Genomic DNA, 20,934 nt, shown 5'->3' on the forward strand with positions numbered 1-20,934 from the left:
ATCTATCTGGAAGCAACAGCTCAGGACTTAATCAATATAATAACCAGCATTAGACTAGTGCTACACACACCGAAAACTGCTCTCAGACATTGCCTTTGAACAAGGCAGAACACTAGCCTAAAAACCAGCCTGGTGATATATACTTATACAACAGGCAGATCTTGGCCACATAAGCCTGGGCACCATGGCCTATCTTTCCTACACATGCTTATGTACCTTAACTTTACTTTCTGTCCATGAAATGGGCATCTCTGTATACCTGCTGGGTGGCAACACACACAGGGGCAGATGTATTAAGTCTTTAAAAGAGATAAATCCAAGGGTGAACAAGAGCTCTGGTCATCTTCTAAACGGTTTGAAAAATGACAGGAGCTGATTGGCTGGACGTTTATCACACTTTATCACCCTCGCGTTTATCTCTTATTTTGAGGCTTAATACATCTGCCCCAAACCCCATACTGCATTATTAGCTGTTCTAAAAATATACTGCTAGGTCACCCAAACAGGTTTACGTCACCATTCTCCAAAACACAACGGGTAATTTCAGTCCATCTGGAATTCCCAGTACCCCTTCTCCTGGCCCCAAATTATGTAGTAACTGATAATTCCCACCTGCCCTCTCCGCTCCACAAATGCATGTCGCCTCTCCTGCAAACTGGTTACTTCCTTCCATTCCCGCCTCCAGGACTTTGACCCCTGTGCACCGTATCTCTAGAATTCTCTACCTCTCCCTATCAGACTTGCTACCTCCCTACAAAACATTAAACAGCCACTGAAGACCCACTTCTTCATTAAATCTAACCATTTCTCATCCTAACCCTATGTTTAGGTTTGCTTCTATCCCAGCTGTGCCACCCCAGTTTGTCTGTCCCTTACCTTTAGAATGTAAGCTCTAACGAGCAGGGCCCTCTCTCCTCATGTGCTTTTCTCAGAATATATCTCTGCCACTGTTATAATTGCATCAGTGTTCACTGTTGCAACTGTCTTTTTTATTTACCAAATTGTCCCAATTAGTATTTGCACTGTAAATCACAATCTTTCTTGTATTGTTCTTTGATCATCCATGTATTGTCAGGTGCTGCAGAACCCTTGTGGCGCCATATAAACAATAATAATAATAATAATAATAATAATTAAAGGAGATCATCTACTCACTGACTCAACTCCAGCTTGCCCCCCCCCCCTTCATCTGCACCCCCCTGTCCAAACCCGCCACGTCTCTAACTTTCTCCATTGCTTACTTATACTGCACCTTGTAGCCACTCACCTCCGTCTATGGCTGGCGCACTGACAATCTCTCTGCATTAATAGCATATTTCACTGTATTTTGTTATTTATCCTCTAGTATATGCACACTTTTCAATAAATTAAATATTGATCTACTGTATCTATATCGCTCTATAACCATATACTTATACAGGTTGAGTATCCCGTATCCGAATATCCGTTATCCGAATTATTCCGAAAACCATACTTTCCAGAAAGTGGAAAAAAAATTTGTTTAGCTAAAAACTCACTGGAAACATATGTAACAGCACCACCGAGGACATGATATGTAACTGGCACTATATATGTACAAGAAAATGATTGCTTGGCATTCAAATTCAATATCTGAGATAGTACACAAATTTTGTTTCATGTTTTGAAACCTTGTTTTTTGAACAAATAAAATATATTTGTGTGTATTTTATGTGGTAATAAAATATATTTGTGTTTATTTTATGTGTTTATACAGCATAAATGCAAGATACTTCAAAATACATCATTGAAATATTAAAATATTTCAAAATATGGAATAATCCGTTATCCAAAATTCTCCTGGTCCCGAGCATTTTGGATACGGGATACTCAACCTGTATCTACATAGACTGGCTGATTATAAATGCAGGCTTCCTATTACTTAAAGAGATGGCATCTTTGATGTCCTTGGTGATCCATGGCACATCTACAATCCTTTATATACACACTTGAATGGAAGAAAGAAAATATACGTCTTGCAAAGGTTCTTTTATTCATTTTGGGGGTTGTACACTGCTTACACTAGTCAGTATGTGACTTAATCAAATAAAAAATTAAATAAAACTTAAAACAGAAGAAAAAAAAAAAACAAAGTCCCCATGTAATGTTGCAAAGGTCAGCACGTTGAAAGATTTTCAATTATCTATTATGACTTTGGTTTATGCGCTTATCATTAAAGCTCCAAAAGTTTATTACACAAAATAGTGTTTAGCCTTCAGCACTAGTTAACAGCGAGATGCAAGGCCTCGCTAAGGAATCCAATTAACCTCTTCTACTACCATACGCTTTGGTTAATGCACAAAAACGTTTAAGACTCGGATAGCTTAGTTGTATTGGCAAATAACAGTGTTAAAACATAAATTTGCCCAACAGTGATGCAGCAGGTCAAACATCTGGCACGTGGTTGTGTAACTGGCATTCAGGAAGACAGTAGAGGTCATTATATTACATGATGTGAACGGAGCTGGCAGTATTTGGAAAATCGCATGCACCTAAAAAGTAACATCACAACTGGGCACAGGGTCATTCTAAATAAAGGATGTGTTAAAAATGCTAATATGATACAAAATGATGACACTGGTTAAATAGTCTAAAGTAACTTTAGCTACAAACCCAAAGTCTGCACAAAAGGTGTCAAAACAAAGAAGTCATAGCAATATACTCCTAAAAAATTAAAACAAACAAAGTAAAAAATGTAGCATGGGCAAAAATCAAAATCCTTTACAGAATGCTCTACGCTTAACACCCCCAAACATAGGTCCGTCTTGTGCATAGGACAATTCAGACCTGACTTTCCTTTAACTTTCCCAGCAGCTTCCTTGGAGGGCTACATAGGATTTGGCACTTTATATATTTTACATGTGATATATCGCAAAGACTCCCAGGGAGATCAAGTAATGATCGGATGCAATACATTGCAGGTGCATTTTTAGCACCTGTTCGTTATGCTGCGTATGACCACAGCCTAGCAAACTGGTAAACGCTGCCTGACCGCTGGCCACACGAATCCCCTCGCGAGCATGCAAGGGTATGTGTGCGAACACATTCACTCACATGTGGCTGAAAGGAGGTCCTCCATTGGTGGACAAAAGTAAGTCTAGACTTACTTTTATTCTGGACTGAGATTGCCGAAATAGGGGTGGACACTCACATCATGTCATGTGATGTCAGCCAAACCACCCCACGCAGACATCCCCCAGGGGAACAGCCAGCATTTTTACGAAACCCCTATATACTCAAAATGTACACCTTTGCATAAAGGGTGAACAATATTTTTTAAAAAGAAAAAAAGGAATAAAGTAAAAAGAGGACACAGACTTTAAGCCTCTCTCATCCTAACATATAGCTGTGGTGGGCTTTGCTGGATACGCAAGAAGGGTCCTGGCATTAAAACACTCGGCACCATTGCAGAGAGCTTGGTTTCAAGGTGAGCCCACGTCTAAACTAGGGTGTCAATTTGGTCTCGAAGAACACCGTATGCGAGACCCTGCGCCCACATGTGTATATCATTTGTTATTCTAAAGCTAACTTTTGATGGCTGGAACACACATCATGCTATGTGACCTGTTTATTGGGTCAAGACCATGAGACAGGTAATGGGGTCCCCAAATCCTCAAATGAACAATTTACAATTTAAAACACCAAGCTAATGCTTTAGTGTGACATTTGCCATGGGCATAAAACAGAACAGGCATTAAAGTTGCATGCTTTACATAAGAGAACTGTGCAACACAATCCACGAATAGCTCCGTACGTCACAGTGACAATCTGCAAGCGTTCCAGCAAATGGGAAAAAATAAATAAAACACAACATGAACACATTTCTAACAACTGGTTTAAAAAAAATGTTCATCTCTGTTGTTTATTTCTAATTTTAGAATGATTTAGTTTTCTTTTGGCACATCTGATCCGAACTGTACTGTTACAGTTTTGCATTGGAAGTGTCCTATACTACACGAACATTAAAAATTGTGTGTTATTCACATAATCCCACAGTATTTTGTCGCTGCAGAAAAGCTGTTTCCATTGGGGTTGGAGGGGATTATGAAGGGCAGTGGTACCAGATGTTGCTGTTGTGGAATCTGTAAACAAAGATTCACTTTCATTTTGTCTTTGTTTTAAACCAATTTTTTCTTTTCATAAAAAAAGTCTGCTTAGCGTATGATTTAAAAGCATCAAAATGACTGATTTCTCTATTCAGCTGACTGGTTTGCAAATGACTCTATATGCTCATGTCACTCTAATGGAGAGGGTAGCTGATACTTAATTCAGCTGTGTATTGTATTTTGGAAATGCCTACATTTTGTTTGAGATGCACCATAGACATCAGTAACCAAGCGCCATACAGAGGTATTCAAACCAAAGAAATGTTTTTCAAAGATAAGTTTCCTGTATAGCCAGCAAATGCCAACAGCATCTGTCATCCAAAATGCATTGTTCAAACTTTGTAAAACAGCTCAGCACTAACACTGCATCGGCACGATAAAGCGCAACATTGCACCGGCACAGCAAACCCTAAAATAACCAACATCCAAAATTGCTAAATTAGTGGCAATTTGTCATATTTTCAATGACAGCAGTAACAGGGGCCCCCCCTGTTACCCGACGATAGCAGCAGCTGCATTAGCGACTCTTCCTAAACCAGCACATGCTGCTGTGTGCTGGGCTGCAGTGTGGCTAGGGAGTAGAGATGACCAGCGACCATTGATGATTTGAAATCATCGATGGTTGATGGCCGATCATTTTGCCATTGATGGGTGGAACAGATGGTTTCCCTACATCGATGACACAGCAAAACCGTTTTTTGTTTGTTTTCAAAGTGCCAGGAAACGGAGCATAGCTCCGCCCCTGACCCCCTTAAAGCCCCACCCCAAGTTCTGATTGGCCCATGGCCAGTAAGTCAAAGAAGATGGATAACCATTGATAGATGAAACTATCGATGTTCATCCATCACATAGTTTAATACTAGCAATGGCTGGTTACAGTATCGCCATCTATGTCAACAATCGATGGCGACTGCACAGATGGCCATCCCTACTAGGCTCTGATTTACTCGGATTTCAAAGCAGGATCTTATTGGCTATCAACAACTGTCATTTGATTTGGGATAGCCAATAAGATCCTGCTTTGAAATCAGAATAAATCAGAACCTGCTCTACTATCTCTACTAGGGAGGTGCTTAAAGTGTTATTTTTTATGTATTTCATACTATAGGTCCATGGCCATGTCTCCTGTGATTCTAATAACTAATTGCAATTACTTTTGAAAAATAAATCAATAATAAACAGTAATTTTCATACAAAAAGCACAAAGGTGGAAAAACACCTCAAACTGCATCGATTTTGAAGAGATGGGCGAGATGTACTTAAATATAAAATGTGACAACACCCCTGAAAAATCCCATTATTGTGGTTTTCTTATAGCATTTCCATATATCAAGTTTTAGAATGTGATGAATTCCGAGACTTGGAGCTGGTGGGTAACGACATCTTTGGGCTGTGTTACCCAATAGAAGCTTATGGGATTCTTTGCACACTTTTTCCTGAGAGAGATCCAATCTGATCCTCATTGTCACTTTGCATGAGCACAGGACCCAGAAGTGACAGTCAGGTCTTACCAGGAGAGCTGTCCTTTGCTATACTACTCACATACGCAAGTACATATGCAATGAATATGTAGGCGGTAAGTGACCGAGTCAATGCAAAGTACATCCCACCCCTACATACATCTTGTAATTTAGAGTCAGTATCCTCACAACATACTTTCATGGTATGAACAGAAACAAAAATACAGTGTTTCAATTAGCTACAATTGGGGCCATGTGCCATTTAAACAACATGTAAATTCCAGCAAAGACATCAGTTCACTTCCATCATAGAGATGATTGTACACAACCAGACTGCAGGGCTACTGTAAGTGCCACAAATGCATGCACTTATTTGCAGCTATCTGAATGGACAGCTATGTCTCCTACAGGGAGTTAAATCACACACTCAGTATAATAACCTTGTTAAAGGTTTAATGAAGTTTAGTGGGCCTAGATTACCATTGTTCCCAAAGACAGCAATAATTAAGTAAAATTGCCATCTATCTAATAAAAAGCAATAATACTAATAAACACAAAACAAAGTCAGTAATGACATAGTGGTGGCAGGATGTTACGTTTTGAATAACCATAAATTGATGATCACATAATGTTAGCAGCTACTGTAGTAAATGTTTACAACACTGCATGTAAAATAAATTGAAAATGTAACGACTGTTTATGTTGTACAATCATTACAATTCATATTTACAATGATGTGTCCATGACAATTGTCATTTTATAGGAACACATCACCCAAGGACCACCCCCACAAAAACACTAAACAAAATGACACACCAATGTGCTCTGGAATGTCTGCTTCCAGGATGTAAATTAGTGCGAAGCACAATATGTTTTAGCAGTACCCCGTACCGCCACACTTGCTCCCCTGTGTATCGCATGCGTTCCCAGTCATGGCTGCAGGATACGATAGATCCTTGTGGCAGCCATTGAGATCTGCGATTGCGATACTCACGGGAATGTGCCTCTCATTGTAATTGCAGGAAAAGGACATGCGATTTGACATTTTCCATACAATCCGTCACAACAATTTGTTGGAATTGCATGAAAAAGTGCCATATCGGACTAGTGGATTGGGGCCCTTAAAGGTTACATCACAGGGTAGGAAAAGGGTCAAATGACACGGACGCTTTCATAACTGCACACAACATACTTGCATATGGCCGAAACACGGGGAAACGGTCGTTAGGTCGACATACATTGGGTCGACCACTGAAGGTTGACATGCTTTAGTTGACACAGGCAAAAGGTTGACATTGGGAAGGTCGACATTTTTTTTTTGGAGGACAGACATGTGCCAACAGGTAGTACTCCATGCCCTTAGTGCATGGAGTGAGAATATAGTGTGCCGAGCATAGTGAGGCACTGAGCCTAAAGCATTGTGAGCACATCAAGCCACGATATAGTGTCCATGTCGACTTTTGGGACGGTCAGTAACTAGGTGTACTAGGAGCAAAGGTTCTAAAAGAGATTTGTAATCATACTAAAGGTTAGAGATTACAGCTAAAGGAAGGCAGCACTTGTACTGAGGGACATGGAATCTAGAATGTAAATGCCAGTTTCAAACAAGGTAGGTGCAGGTACAAATTCCATTCTCTTCAGAATTTTTTTTTTCAACTCTAGAAGATATTTTTATGATCATTTTTCCATTTTTCATCACAAAATGTTGCAGGCCCACAGAACTGGATTCTCCATTAGACAGCCTAGAACAGTGATGGCTAACCTTGACACTCCAGCTGTTGGTGAACTACACATCCCAGCATGCCCTGCTAGAGTTTTACTATTTGGCCATGCTAAAACTGATGCAGGGCATGCTGGGATATGTAGTTCAGCAACAGCTGTAGTGTTAAGGTTAGCCATCACTGGCCTAGAATCAAGTTTAGGGGCCAGAAGTCCTGAGGATTACTCTTAACATTTATCATGATGGCAGCAGATGGAGGCCCAGATGCACAGAGCTTCAAAACGTGATAACATGGAGAGTGATAAACAACCAATCAGCTCCTGACTGACATTTTTGCAAACACAGTCTGTTACATGGCAGGTAGGAGCTAACTATCACTCTCCATTTTAACGCTTTTTGAAGCTTAGTGCATCTGGTCTGGTGAGAGGTGGCCCCATAAACCAGTATGTTGCCTAGGAGCCCAATAAAGTAATCGGGGTTCATAGCCTATACATTAGGGAAGTGGAGCTTACAGAGAGTAACCAGACAAATCACAGAATATTCAGGAAGCATAAATGCACTAACAGAAAGAAATGAGTCATGAAACTCTACATAACATAAGATAAATACGTAAACATCAAGTTCAACCATAAAATAAATAAATGTAATGCAATAGGCAAGGTACAAGGACAAGCAGGATGGGGTGAGAACAGACAATAAAGGAGGAGAGAGATTATAAAAGCATACAATGGAATTATTTGTTATTGTTTGTATAGCGCCAATCATATCATGCAGTGCTGAACAGAGAACATGTAATCATTCCCAACGGTCCCAGCACACTGAGGTAGCAATGCTAACCATTGTGCATAAATTCTATATTGTAGTCAGCTATCTCCCTTAATAATAGGGGTACCAAATAGTCAACATTATGCAATATAAACTGTACATTTATTGACTAAATAGTGAATGAATTCATAATATACCTTTCGCTAAATAGAGAAGGCCATGACCAGTCAGAAAAATTATGAGTTTCCAGGGACAAACACAGGATTTGTAAGGTCGGGATACATATATAGTATAACATATATCTCTCTCACACACACACACACACACACACACACACACACACACACACACAGTATGCATGCATACATCTACATCTAAGGGACTTGGGAGATTAAGAGACTCAGGGTTTAATTTACTAACATGGGAGTTCTATTGATGGGATGTTGCACATAGCAACCAAACATATTGTACATCTTATTTATTTAGCACCTCCTAAGATAGATAGATAGGATGTTTCCCATAGCAACCTATCAGATCCTATTCTATCTTCTAGAAGGTTCTAAATAAGTAAGATGTATGGCGAGCTCAGTGAGCCAAGCAAGGAGATGCAGTACACTTATATGGTGTCTATACAGTGAAAAATGTTGACAGACACAAAAAAACAGTGGAAAATGAGTGTCGACCTTGTTGGTGTCGACCATACCAGTGTTGACCTTAAGCTTACATTGCTTGTCGACCATTTTCAGCTGTCAACCTAGTCGTTGACCATTAGCGGTGGACCTAGTGACTGTCGAACTAGACATGGTCTATCTCTAACCATATTTTATACAGGTTTCCAAATATAGTCATGAAAAATAGATGGATAGATAGATAATCTAGTCTCCGAAACACTGCCATTTTAGAGCAGGCTTACACTACCATCTGTTGGCAGCAAGTGAAACTACATCTACTAGCATTCAAAGCATTTGCTTAGAGCAGGTTACTAGTTTGTAAATATTTACTATATTGTGTCAAGGACTTTTCCCATATAAAGTAATGAAAAGACTGCCAGCACAATAAACTTCTTTGTGGCTTCACGACCAAACATTTTTTTGGAAGTTGCTGGGTCAAAGAACAATAAAGTTTCCTTATTTTTTAGTGTACAAGATTAAATGTATTTATTTTTTGCCATAAGAGAAAAGCCCCATATACACTAGAGGACCCGTGGGACCGCCAATATCGTTAATAATATCGATGGTCCTGCGGGTGGACCATATTGTTCATACACTCTGAACATGTGGGTTGCTGGCTAATAGCAAAAATTGACCTTTGAACTACCCGTTCAGCCTATGTGGGGGGAATTGGGTCATTTAATGATGTGAAAGATTGTATTTAGCAATACGGAGCATACAGACATTTGTTGCTCAGAAGGGCCCTTCTGAGCGATATCTTTTTAAAAGATTGTGTAGTGTGTATGGTGCTTAAATCTAGTTATCGCCAGTAAAGCCATCACTTATACAGCTCCCTTCCCATCATATAAATACCAAAGTAAGGTGAAATACAGAATATGTAAGTATTGCAACTACTACACATGGTTTCAGTGGCGTAAGTTCATCCGTGACACCCGGAGGCAAGAAATAAGCTGGTGCTTGACCTGGAGAGGTCAGGCATATAGGGGTTTATTCTAGTTCATTCTTTCTGACAAAATCCTTCTTAGATGGACAAAACCATGTGCACTGCAGGGGGGCAGATGTAACATGTGCAGAGAGAATTAGATTTGGGTGAGTTATTTTGTTTCTGTACAGGGAAAATACTGACTGCATGATTTTACACGGCAATATAGATCTCACTTTGAAGAAAAACCCCACCCAAATCTAATTCTCTCTGCACAAGTTACATCTGCCCCACCCGCAGTGCACATGGTTTTGTCCATCTAAGAAGGATTTTGTCAGAAAGAATGAACTAGAATAACCCCCATAGAGAGGAGAGTGAGGCAAAGAATGAAGAGGTTAAGGCAGAGAGAGAGGTGGTGGTAAGGTAGAGAGGGGTGTCAGGCAAAGAGAGAGACAGAGAGGGGGCTAAGGCAGAGACAGAGGGGTCAGGCATATAGAGAGGGGGGTGAGGCAGAGAACGAGGTGGGGGGGGGGTCAGGTAGAGAGGGGTCAGTTAGGTAATGCGCATGAATAGCTCCTGGTAAACAGCAGCCCCCTGACCTTAGCGACACCGCTGGAGCTGAGTGTTGGGAGCCGCAGGAGCTGCCGTGCCACTGCTACCTTCCAGGCCTCCTGTCCTGCCCGCCGTCCTGTCATGGAGCCCGGGGCTGCAGGTTTGAAGTTTCACTGGACAGGCGCTAGCTCTGCAGCGCCGGCAGCTGTCTATCACCGCCTGCTTAGGACAGCCTGATAAACAAACAACCAGCGGTGCTGCAGAGCTAGCGTCTGTCAGGGGGCTGTTGCGGATAGGGGTGCGGACGGGGTTGGGGCCGGGGGGGAAGCCCGGTGATCAAGAAATGTGCCCGGTGACAGGGCGATGTGCCCCTTCAGGGCTTAGCGCCCGGCGGCTGGAGTCTCCGGTGTCTCCCGGAGTTCCGCCACTGCACAGTTTTCTGGTAGCTCTGAATGTGTAACCTCATGTAGTCACTATTACTATGCAATGTGTGTTTGTAATCCATACATAGGTAACAGGCATGTGTCAGGCTGGGTACACACCTTAACAATGGATTGGCCAGGTGTCTGATAGGCTGACCAATCCAATGATTTGGTAAGCATTCTGCACAAATAGTTTGTGCATACACCTAAACTGGGTTAGGTGTATGCACCAACTATTAGACGACTTGCAAACGATGCAATGTCATCAACGATTTCCCTTTAACTCCCAGACAAATGATACGGTGCATACAACTGTGCAATCTGGCAAAAGATCTAGTCAGTGGCCACATCCAGGAGTATGTGGTTGTTAATAATACAAACAAAGATCAGTAGGAGGCCAATGGTAACGCACATTGGCAATGTGATGGAGCATACACACTGGACAATCTACATGGTTCATTAACTGTTGTAATAGTCCACATTGTTTAAAAAGCTGTGTAATGTGTACTCAGCTTTACCAATCCACCATCCAACCTGCTTGGCCACAGGAACCAGTAGAGCCTTAATTGTCAGCGGTTCCTGCGGCTTCCATATGGGTTGGTGTACACACAGACAGATGTACCAATATTCAGTATCTGGAACCGTATCACCCCAGTCTTGATATATATGAACAATGTCGTTCACAGGCATATTGACTGTACACACAAGAGGATGGTCCAGCTGATATATTGCTTGTTGGCTGGAATGGTGTACAAAGGCTAATGGGATAAACTCATCACACATCTGATAACTCACTTTGGATTTCATATCAGATTAATGTACATACACAATTTCTTCAGCTCTCATTTGTTAGGGACACAATGACAGCTCCATTTGTGGTATGAGAACAATACAAAAATGTCCCAATTGATTATCTAAATCAGTGTAGCAAGTCTAATATTTCATGACTCAGTAGATGTACAGTAATGAGAAATATTTTTTTCTGCCCATTGTATATCTTCATAATCTGTATATACGTATAGTATATAATACAAAATATCACCTATTACTATCGAGAGGACTTTTAAAACCTTAACAAATTGCACAATGAAACAGAACACACGTCTATTACAGGAAAGTACACAAATGGTTAGTAATAGCTTCTGACAAAATATGGTTCATTGTTCACATTCCTCATATCATCATTAGGTACAAAGTGCTCAAAGGTGAATCATTGAAGAATTGAACATTCGGCCCCAATTGTCTCCAGGGCTACATAGGTCATACATGCTGCTGTCATGTAGCTAAGAGGCGTAGAAGACTATGCAATGTAAAGTGCTAAAAACAATGGGCAATTAAGTGGACCAATTGGGGCACTGAATGTAAAGTGTAGTTTCTTAATATATTCCTCAATGATCCCAAATAGATCAGTTCTGCTTATTATCTGGCAAGATAATTGGATAAATGCTGTACGTGACCAAATAAATCCTGAAAACATGGCCTGTTGGAACTCAATAATTGCCTTCACGCTAATGTAATAAAAATACCAGAATTATGAGTCAGTTAGATTATTGGAGGTTTATTGTGGATGTATAACACTTATACTCCTGTAAAATGAATCACTTTGAACCTCAAAATAACCAAAGCAACTTATCCACAACACTCTAACCTGAAAACATGCATAGCAGCAATATAACCAATTTTACTGCAGATGCTAACTGAAGGGTAACACATTTGATCGAAGTAAAAAAATAAATAGATAAATAAACCCACACCATTAGGTATTTTTATAATGCTCACACAATCTGGTTATATAACATTGCTAGGAAAGTATGGAATTACTGACAAATAGTCCATGTAAGGGATTCTGCGGAAAAATAACATTAGTGCTCACAAATGGATAAGAAACACAACAAGGACACATACCACTATATAAGTAGTATAAAAAAGTGACAGTAATGAAGGCAGAACAAGCTAATAAAAATGTAGATGCATTACAGGAAATCATGATTAGCTACATGGGCTCAGTGCCTAGCACAGTAAACCATAGCAATGGCTAAAGCAGAATAATAAATTGCTGAAGGCACTCACCGGGTTTGACGGTTTTTAGACGGATAGGTTCCCTGAAGTGTCTTATCACAGCCAGGGTATCTCGATGCGTAAGGCCGCTAACTGGTGTTCCATTCACTTCCAACAATACATCCCCTTGGCTGGGTACCTTGCCCGCAATGTAGCTAGCAGTGTCCTCTCTCAGACGGCCCAGGTAAGGGAACTCTCCATGCTCAGCTCCCCCGCGGATCTCCAGGAGAGCACTTGGATCTCCCCCCACCCCGGATAACCCACATTCCTGCACTTTACTTAGCCAATGCTTCTTTTTTTTCAGAGTCTTGGACATGATGCCTCATACGGGAGTTTGGCAGAGATCCCACCACTTGACAAGTGCACCAAATATTTTTTTAAAAAGCCAAAATCTGAAACAACCAAATGGGTTCTAGTCTATGTCTAGATCAAATAAGTCTATTGCTCAGATGAAAATAGTAATACTGATTAAGATCTGCATAGTTGGTTAATTGACAACTGGGAATGTTGACAGCATTCTGTGACAGCCAAGCAAAACCAAACAGACAGCAATCATATCTTACACTACAACTGTCACAACAGCTGCATTGATCGTACAACAAAATCAAAATCCATAACTGTAATAAAATAGCCTGACGCAAACAGCAAATTGATATGGAGAATGTATAAGGATAAGCCGAGTTCACATATGGCTCCGGAGTGGATCTAAAACAAGAGAAGAAAATGGATCCTGATGTCTGATTGTAAAGATAAAACACAAATAAAATCAATGCATCTCACTGGCTGGAGTGAATTGAATCTGCTTGCTGTCAAGACAATGATAGAAATTGACACACAGATATACTATCTGGATGTTTCTGTATGGTCTTAAGAAAAATAAAATGGTTAGAACCACATTACTGTGCTACAAGTAACTGATATTACAGAATAAACAAACTAAGGAAGCAGAATGGACTAGCAGCAAAGAACAATATTCTGATGCACAAGCCAAATATATTTATCTACACAAATAAGACAGGGCAAGTCATGCAGAGGAAGTAAGCGATCATTTAATCTGCACAGGATATTAGTCCCTGACATTAGGAATTCCAAATTAAAATAACCCCTGCTACACATATACAGCCTACACTATGAAGTTGTAATAATTCCATGCAGCACAGCAGGGAGGATATGACATGATGAAAGACCTGATATTAACCCATCAAGGTGCAGGATACAAATGCTATACACTTAGGAGATGGCACAGCCAGATACTATACACAGAATATGTATCTGAGACCTTTACAGAGAGCTACAGACTGCGTTGTAGATGCGGCTAAAGTGCGCTACGGCAGAACAAAAGGCAGGTCTGTGTAATTTGCCCTTCTGTGATAAGGTATTAAGCCAAAGTAGGGTTTGTCAGTGATGTCATAGGGCTGGATCCCCTGCAGATCTGTTCTATGCAATTACAACATCCCAACATCACTCACAGCACATAACCACAGTCCGCCTGTGCCGGGGTCTGTGCGGCTCTCAGATGACAGATTAGAAAGTTATGCGGGAGAAGTTATCTTGGGATGGGGCAGGGAGAGGGGGTGTGCCAGGAAGCAGCCTGTCACTGGGATCCGTGCACATGGATGGGCGCCCCGGGATGTGCTGTGGAATGGGGAGGGGTGCTGGAGGAATAGGAATCCTGCTCAGAGGGGTAGGGGGCGGTTGTACGGTGGCTTCCCCCGGCGTCTCCCCGGCTGCTGCAATCCCACCGCCGATATGTTCTACGTCCGGATGATGCCTCGACGGAGACTAACAAGGGACTGGGAGCTACCGAGGGTGCGCAACTCAGCACTGGCCAGCGCCACGCCCACATTCCCGGCTAACCCCGCCCCGTCGTCAGCAACTGAAGCTGGACTTCATTAGGCACGCCCATTACCCTCAGCCGACGCCCACATTCCTGCATTCCGCCACGCCCACTGCTGTTTTAACTACTCACCTACCACCCATAGCACATAAGTGACGTCAGATGCTGTTACCCATAATCTAGAAGGTAAACGTCGTTATATGCGCGGAGGGGCGTGGCTCTTATAGCTCACTCTGCGCCCGGCAGTCAAACGAGACGGACACGCCCTCTTACCGCATTCTACCCACTAGCTGCGTCCATACGTAGGAGCAGTGCACCCGTTCCGTATAAGAGTATCCAGCAGCAGCATGAGGGTGAGGACTATCAGATGAGAGTATTACCGGATTGCCCGATGTATCTTGAAGTGGTGACAATATATCCCTGCATGGCAGAGTCCTCTAGCCATGCATGCCGGTGCCCTGCTCGGGATTGAGCACCTCCAACCAGCACATGCCCCTCTGATATCTCCTAGTGTTCCTCTCCAGTCCTCACTTTTCTGAGGTCTGTCACTCACACGTAGACCATTGGAGTTCAGCATCGGTGCAGCCAACATGACATGAGAGCTGTCTGACTCTGTGATCAGGACTCAGGTGGTAGTGGCAATGGATGTATGCAGGGGCTGGCTGGCAACTTTTAACCTGGGGGGGCAACTACATAGCAGCGGCCCATATGTAAAGGCGAAAATGGAGGTTTTCGGTAAAAAATAATAATATATAAATATACTTTTTTAAATATTAACACTGCCACCTTATGTGCCTCCCTCACAGGGAAAGGGTGTGTTGCCACTCAAAAGGGGGCATGTCCTTTACATTATGCCACACGAAATAAGCCAAATTCACATGGACTGAGCAAAAATTCACATTAAGCCACACAGAATAAGCCTTAATGCACACGGAATGAGCCAACATTCACGTTATGCCACACGGAATGGTCCAAAAATCACATTATGCTGCGCAGTAGGAGCCAAAATGACCTTATGCCACATGGAGTGGGCCACAATGCAGGGACAGTGACGGCGGGGTGACATAGGGTGCTAGTATGGGATAGAGAGAGGCAGGGTGCTAGGGTGGGATAGAGAGAGTTAGGGTGCTAGGGAGGAATAGAGAGACACAGGGCGCTAGTGAGGGCAGAGAGACGCAGGGCGCTAGGGAGGGCAGAGAGACGCAGGGCGCTAGGGAGGGCAGAGAGACGCAGGGCGATAGAGAGGGCAGAGAGACTCAAGGCGCTAAGGAGGGCAGAGAGACGCAGGGCGCTAGGGAGGGCAGAGAGATGCAGGGCGCTAGGGAGGGCAGAGAGAAACACAGGGCAGAGAGAAACACAGGGCACTAGGGAGGGCAGAGAGACGCAGGGCGCTAGGGAGGGCAGAGACGCAGGGCGCGAAAGAGAAGTAGGGTTCTAGGGAGGGCAGAGAGACGCAGGGCGCTAGGGAGGGCAGAGAGACGCAGGGCGCTAGGGAGGGCAGAGAGACGCAGGGCGCTAGGGAGGGCAGAGAGAAACGCAGGGCGCTAGGGAGGGCAGAGAGAAACGCAGGACGCTAGGAAGGGCAGAGAGAAACGCAGGGCGCTAGGGAGGGCAGAGAGAAACGCAGGGCGCCTGGGAGGGCAGAGACGCAGAGCGCTAGGGAGGGCAGAGAGACGCAGGGCACTAGGGAGGGCAGAGACGCAGAGCGCTAGGGAGGGCAGAGAAACGCAGGGCGCTAGGGAGGGCAGAGACGCAGGGCGCGAGAGAAAAGTAGGGTTCTAGGGAGGGCAGAGATATGTAGGTTGCAGTGGAGCTGGGGAAAGGAGGAATTGTCTGGTACTGTATGTGCTTGTAGGACAAGGAGTGCTGCGTACTGTATTAGAGAAGAACAAGGACAGACTGTGGGGACAGCAGGACATAAGGTTACTGTATCAGAGAGTGAGATTGAGGGGACTGTCACTGCTGGGGCCAGAGCAGGCGTGCTGCAATGCTGACAGCCTGACACATCCCTTCTAGCAGCAGGGTAGGTAGGAGGGGCGGAGCCACGTGTGTACCTGGGTCTTGTAGTAGGGGTTGGGGTGGCTGTCATGGATGTGGCCACCGCTCTGCACTCTCCCCCAGCCCAGCCCGACACGCTGCTGCCGCCGCTGCTAGCCCCTCCGCGGCCATTTGAAATATGGCTCCAGTTCGTGAGCCAATCGGAGCTCACGTCCCTGCAGCCAATCATAGCGGCTGCAGGAACACGAGTTCTGATTGGCTGGCGGCCGGAGCCACATTTCATTTCAGTCAGCCGCTGACTAGGGGCTTGGGGAAGCTTGCGCTGCAGCAGTGCGCTACTGCGCTGAGTACTCTGAATAGCAGTGAGCACCGGGAGGACGAAGAAGGGGGTGACTATTACTTGTAGCGGCGGCCCCGAATCACTAAGTAACAGAGTGGCCCGGGGGGTGCATGGCACCCTGCCCCCCGGCCCAGCCCGCCACTGGATGTATGGGATCCACCAGGTCTCAACGTAAGCATAGCCTAGGCGTGCCATAATGTCCCTTTAATCCAGCTCACCTATAGTTTACAAAGGTTTTAATCCAGCTCACCTATAGTTTACACAGGATCTGTGGCTGGCTAAAGCCTGCATTATGCAGTACATGGGTTTAATAGGTATCCAGTCGATGGGTCTACAGTAATTTGGTCGAGAGTCAATAGATTGATCACGATTGGTTGACAGACGCAAAGTTGACATGAAAAGGGTTGACATGGTTTAGGTTGATATTGACAAAAGGCCGACATGATTTTTTTTATGATTTGCTTGTGCGGGAGTGTGCTCCTTGCAATTAATCGCCCAGTACACACAAAAAACACCAACGATACAGGCTAATATCACACCGTTTTAGCAGTCCAGTAAAAGTCTGCATTCTCAGGTATTTCAGTTAAACATACTGGTTGGTTTTCAACCGATTATTGGCTCAGTTCATCAGTTTTTTTGTAATAAATACAGTCGGAGGTGGTGGACCATGTCAAATCTTGAGCAAAGGCAGTGTTTACTCATCTAGGGTTGGTAATCACAGTAAGGGATGCCAGTCTGGGGCATTTTTTTCAATCCTGCAAAAATGGCCTTCCTATAACCCCCCCGCCAACCATTCCGGAGTGACAGAGTGGGGATGCAACAGTGCAGATTTCGGGCTGCGCAGCACAACCTCTGACCATGTAATGGTGCACAGAGCCGCACAGCAAGAAGGGAGCAGCCAGGCAGCATCTAAACGGGTAGTGACACCTCCCCCCCAAAAAAAAATCCTGGGATTGGCCACCTTAATCACAATGGATGACCATGTCTAGGATTGGGGGGCAGGTATAATGAACCATAATCTTATGGAACTCTGGTCCAGAATGAAAACAAGTCTTCTAATCAATGTTTGAGAGCTAAGAGCAGTTTTAAACACATTGAAGATGGCACAGAATCTTATTCAGGGAAAACCCCTCAGAATCAGATAACCAGGGGCATTTAAAGAGCGGTGTGGGCCCGGATGGTGACGTCTGCACATGCCCCCCCCCCCAGATTTATGCATGGTAAAAGACTAGTGACATTGGTTCAAATCACATCCACATTCAATGCAGGAGATACCAGGAAATTATCCAGCATGTCATTGTAGCTTTCTTTAACTTCCATATGATCTGAAAGCAGAACACTCACCACCCCTGTTAACACTATGAGACCAGACAGGGTCTCCCCTGGACCCTGAAGGCACTGTGCATTCTGGTGGTTCCATAATTGTGTGGGGTGAGTTTATGTGGTATGAGTTGGGTTTTCTGATCGGTCATTGACCAGTAAGCACTACGTTGCAGAGCTTGGTGACCATTTGCAGCCCTTTATAGACTTCATGTACCCAAACAATGATGGGATATTTCAGAAGTATAATGCACCATCTTCTCAGTTCCAAGGTATTCATAATTGGTACATGGGACATTTAGGAGAATTGTGATGGAGTGACCACCACATTCACCCAACATTCACCCAATCTAGCTTTTATGGGAAGTGATGGAGGAGTAAAGTAAAACTGAAGTTCCTGCACCTACAAATATAATGAAGCCATCAAGAATGCTATGGGTCAACATCTCTTCATATGTCTCACTCTGTCCACAATGGATGCCATGTCAAGTTGCTGCACTTCGCTGAACTAAAGCTGTCCTGCATGATAGTAGGCATTTCCTTTGATACTTAGAAAATTGGTTAGCATCTAAATATATTATAGCCAGATGGCTAAGGGCTACATTAAGTATGCGTTCAAAGAGCTAAATAACCTATTTTGACAAGGATTTCAGCTCATTCTACTCCTTGGGACTTTGTAGGTAGCCCCATAATACCAACAGGTGCATTACACAGACTAGAATCCTGACTGACCAAATACTGACAACATCAAACACCAACACAGCAGCAATCCCAACAAGGTGAATATACAGACTGATACAAAATAGAGTTAAAATACCAACAAGTACTGAATAACAGCTACAATAATACCTACACACTCCGAATCCAAACATCCAATATACAGCAATAGCAATATACCCACATGTCCCCCAGACAGACATTATACCAGCGCATTAAAATACTGATATTTTATATACTGACTATACCTTTACACAGTCATTACACTGTCACATTAAAATACTAATGCATTAAATCATTCATGATGCACCCATCATATTATATATCTGTTGCCTATATTTACGCAACAGGACTTTGAGAAACTCACTACAGTGTTCTATACATTAAGTATGTTCATATGTTCATAAATTTACGTGGTTCCAAACATGGCACTGCAGGGTCTTAGTTAAAAGGTACTGTACTTGTTTCCTAGCACGGCGCCCAGATTTCCTACGTACGGCACCATAGAGAAATCGCATCGCATGTGCCATAACGGCATGCAAAGCTATTTTTTTAATGTAATTTTTTCTATACTCATTGTACCCCACTATATTGCATCGCAAGTCCCGCAAAATCGCATGCGATGGCATGACATTAGGTATACAATAATATGATTGTATGTCCCCAAAATAGGTTTAACGCACACACCCCCCCCCCCCCCCCACGGCAGCCCGAAGCGTGGCGAGCGGCGGCGGAACGCATCCTCCGACCCTTTTCATTCCCCCACTATCCACGTCGGCGTGGAGTTGATTTTACATATTGTGGCGAGCCACCGAGCCCGAAGTGGTCTCTTCATCTTACGCCAATATTTATATGTTCGAATTAGAACCAAAAATAGTTTTTGAACATCGATTCAGTGGTCACATCCGGATGTTTTGTAGGTACATCGATGACCTGTTTATGTTGTGGAGTGGGGGTGTCTCAATTTTTGAGATCATGATGCAGGAAATCAATGAACTTCCTTTGCCTAGTAGTAGTAGTACGTTTATTTATAAGGCGCCGCAAAGTGTCCACAGCGCCGTACATAGCAAACAAAAAAAAACAAATTACAAGGTAACGTACAGGGTGTGTTGAAAGATACAGTATAAATAGGGGTATAGCTGGTAGAACTAAAATCAGCATCAGTTCAAAAGTAGGTGTCAAAATTGTCAAGGAGACTGAAGATGAAGTAGAAGAGGGGAAGAACAGGACAGGAGGACAGGTGAGGTAAAGAGGTAGGGTGAGGAAGGAGGGCCCTGCTCATAAGAGTTAACATACTAAAAATAGGTGGGTGGACGAACGAAATACAATAGGATAAGTAGGAACGGAGGCAGGATAGGAGGATCAAAAGAGGTTAGGAGGAGGGATAGGCTAGTCGAAAAAAGTGGGTTTTGAGGGAGCGCTTGAAGGAGGTAAGGGAATCAGATAGCCTGATGGGTGGCGGGAGGTTGTTCCAGTGCAGGGGGGCAGCGCGAGAGAAATCTTGGACACGGGAGTGGGAGGAGGTGATTAGGTGAGAGGTCAGTCGGCGGTCAGCGATGGAGCGAAGAGGACGGGAGGGAGTGTGGATAGAGATCAGTGAAGAGAGGTAGGGAGCTGTGGAGGTGGAGAGAGCCTTGTAGGTGGTGGTGAGGAGTTTAAAGAGAACTTGGAAAGGAATGGGGAGCCAGTGAAGAGATAGACAGAGGGGGGAGGCGGAGGTAGAGCGGCGGGAGAGGAAGATGAGCCTAGCAGCAGCGTTAAGAATGGATTGGAGAGGTGCGAGGCGGGTGAGAGGTAGCCCAGAGAGAAGGATGTTGCAGTAGTCAAGGCGGGAGATGACAAGAGAGTGAATGAGAATTTTGGTCGCGTCAGTGGAGAGGAATGGTCTGATGCGTGAGATGTTGCGTAGGTGAAAGCAGCAAGACTGTGAGAGAGCACGAATGTGGGGGGTGAAAGAGAGGGAGGAGTCAATGATGACACCGAGCGCGTTTGGTCGGTGGACGTGATCTCGGTTTCACCAATGCTGAT

The 20,934-nt window shown here is 43.7% G+C and overlaps 1 protein-coding gene across 3 annotated transcripts in view; it reads right to left on the reverse strand.

Moving 5' to 3' along the window:
• MAGI3 (membrane associated guanylate kinase, WW and PDZ domain containing 3) overlaps positions 1-14,510 on the reverse strand; it is a 344,066-nt gene extending 329,556 nt beyond the window's left edge. The window contains exons 1-2 of one of the 3 annotated variants that reach the window (XM_083172771.1): positions 14,164-14,509; positions 12,707-13,399 (exon numbers count right to left, since the gene is read on the reverse strand). In XM_083172771.1, coding sequence (XP_083028897.1) covers positions 12,707-13,010 — 304 coding nt within the window. In that variant the 5' untranslated portion in view covers positions 13,011-13,399; positions 14,164-14,509. Of the gene's footprint in view, positions 1-12,706 lie in introns of all 3 variants that reach the window. The other 2 variants (XM_083172770.1, XM_083172772.1) reach the window with 2 other exon arrangements.
• Positions 14,511-20,934: the final 6,424 nt, after the last annotated feature.

The sequence above is a fragment of the Crinia signifera genome, chromosome 2 (genome assembly GCF_055691185.1).
Source record: "Crinia signifera chromosome 2, ASM5569118v1, whole genome shotgun sequence".
Lineage (NCBI taxonomy): Eukaryota > Metazoa > Chordata > Amphibia > Anura > Myobatrachidae > Crinia > Crinia signifera.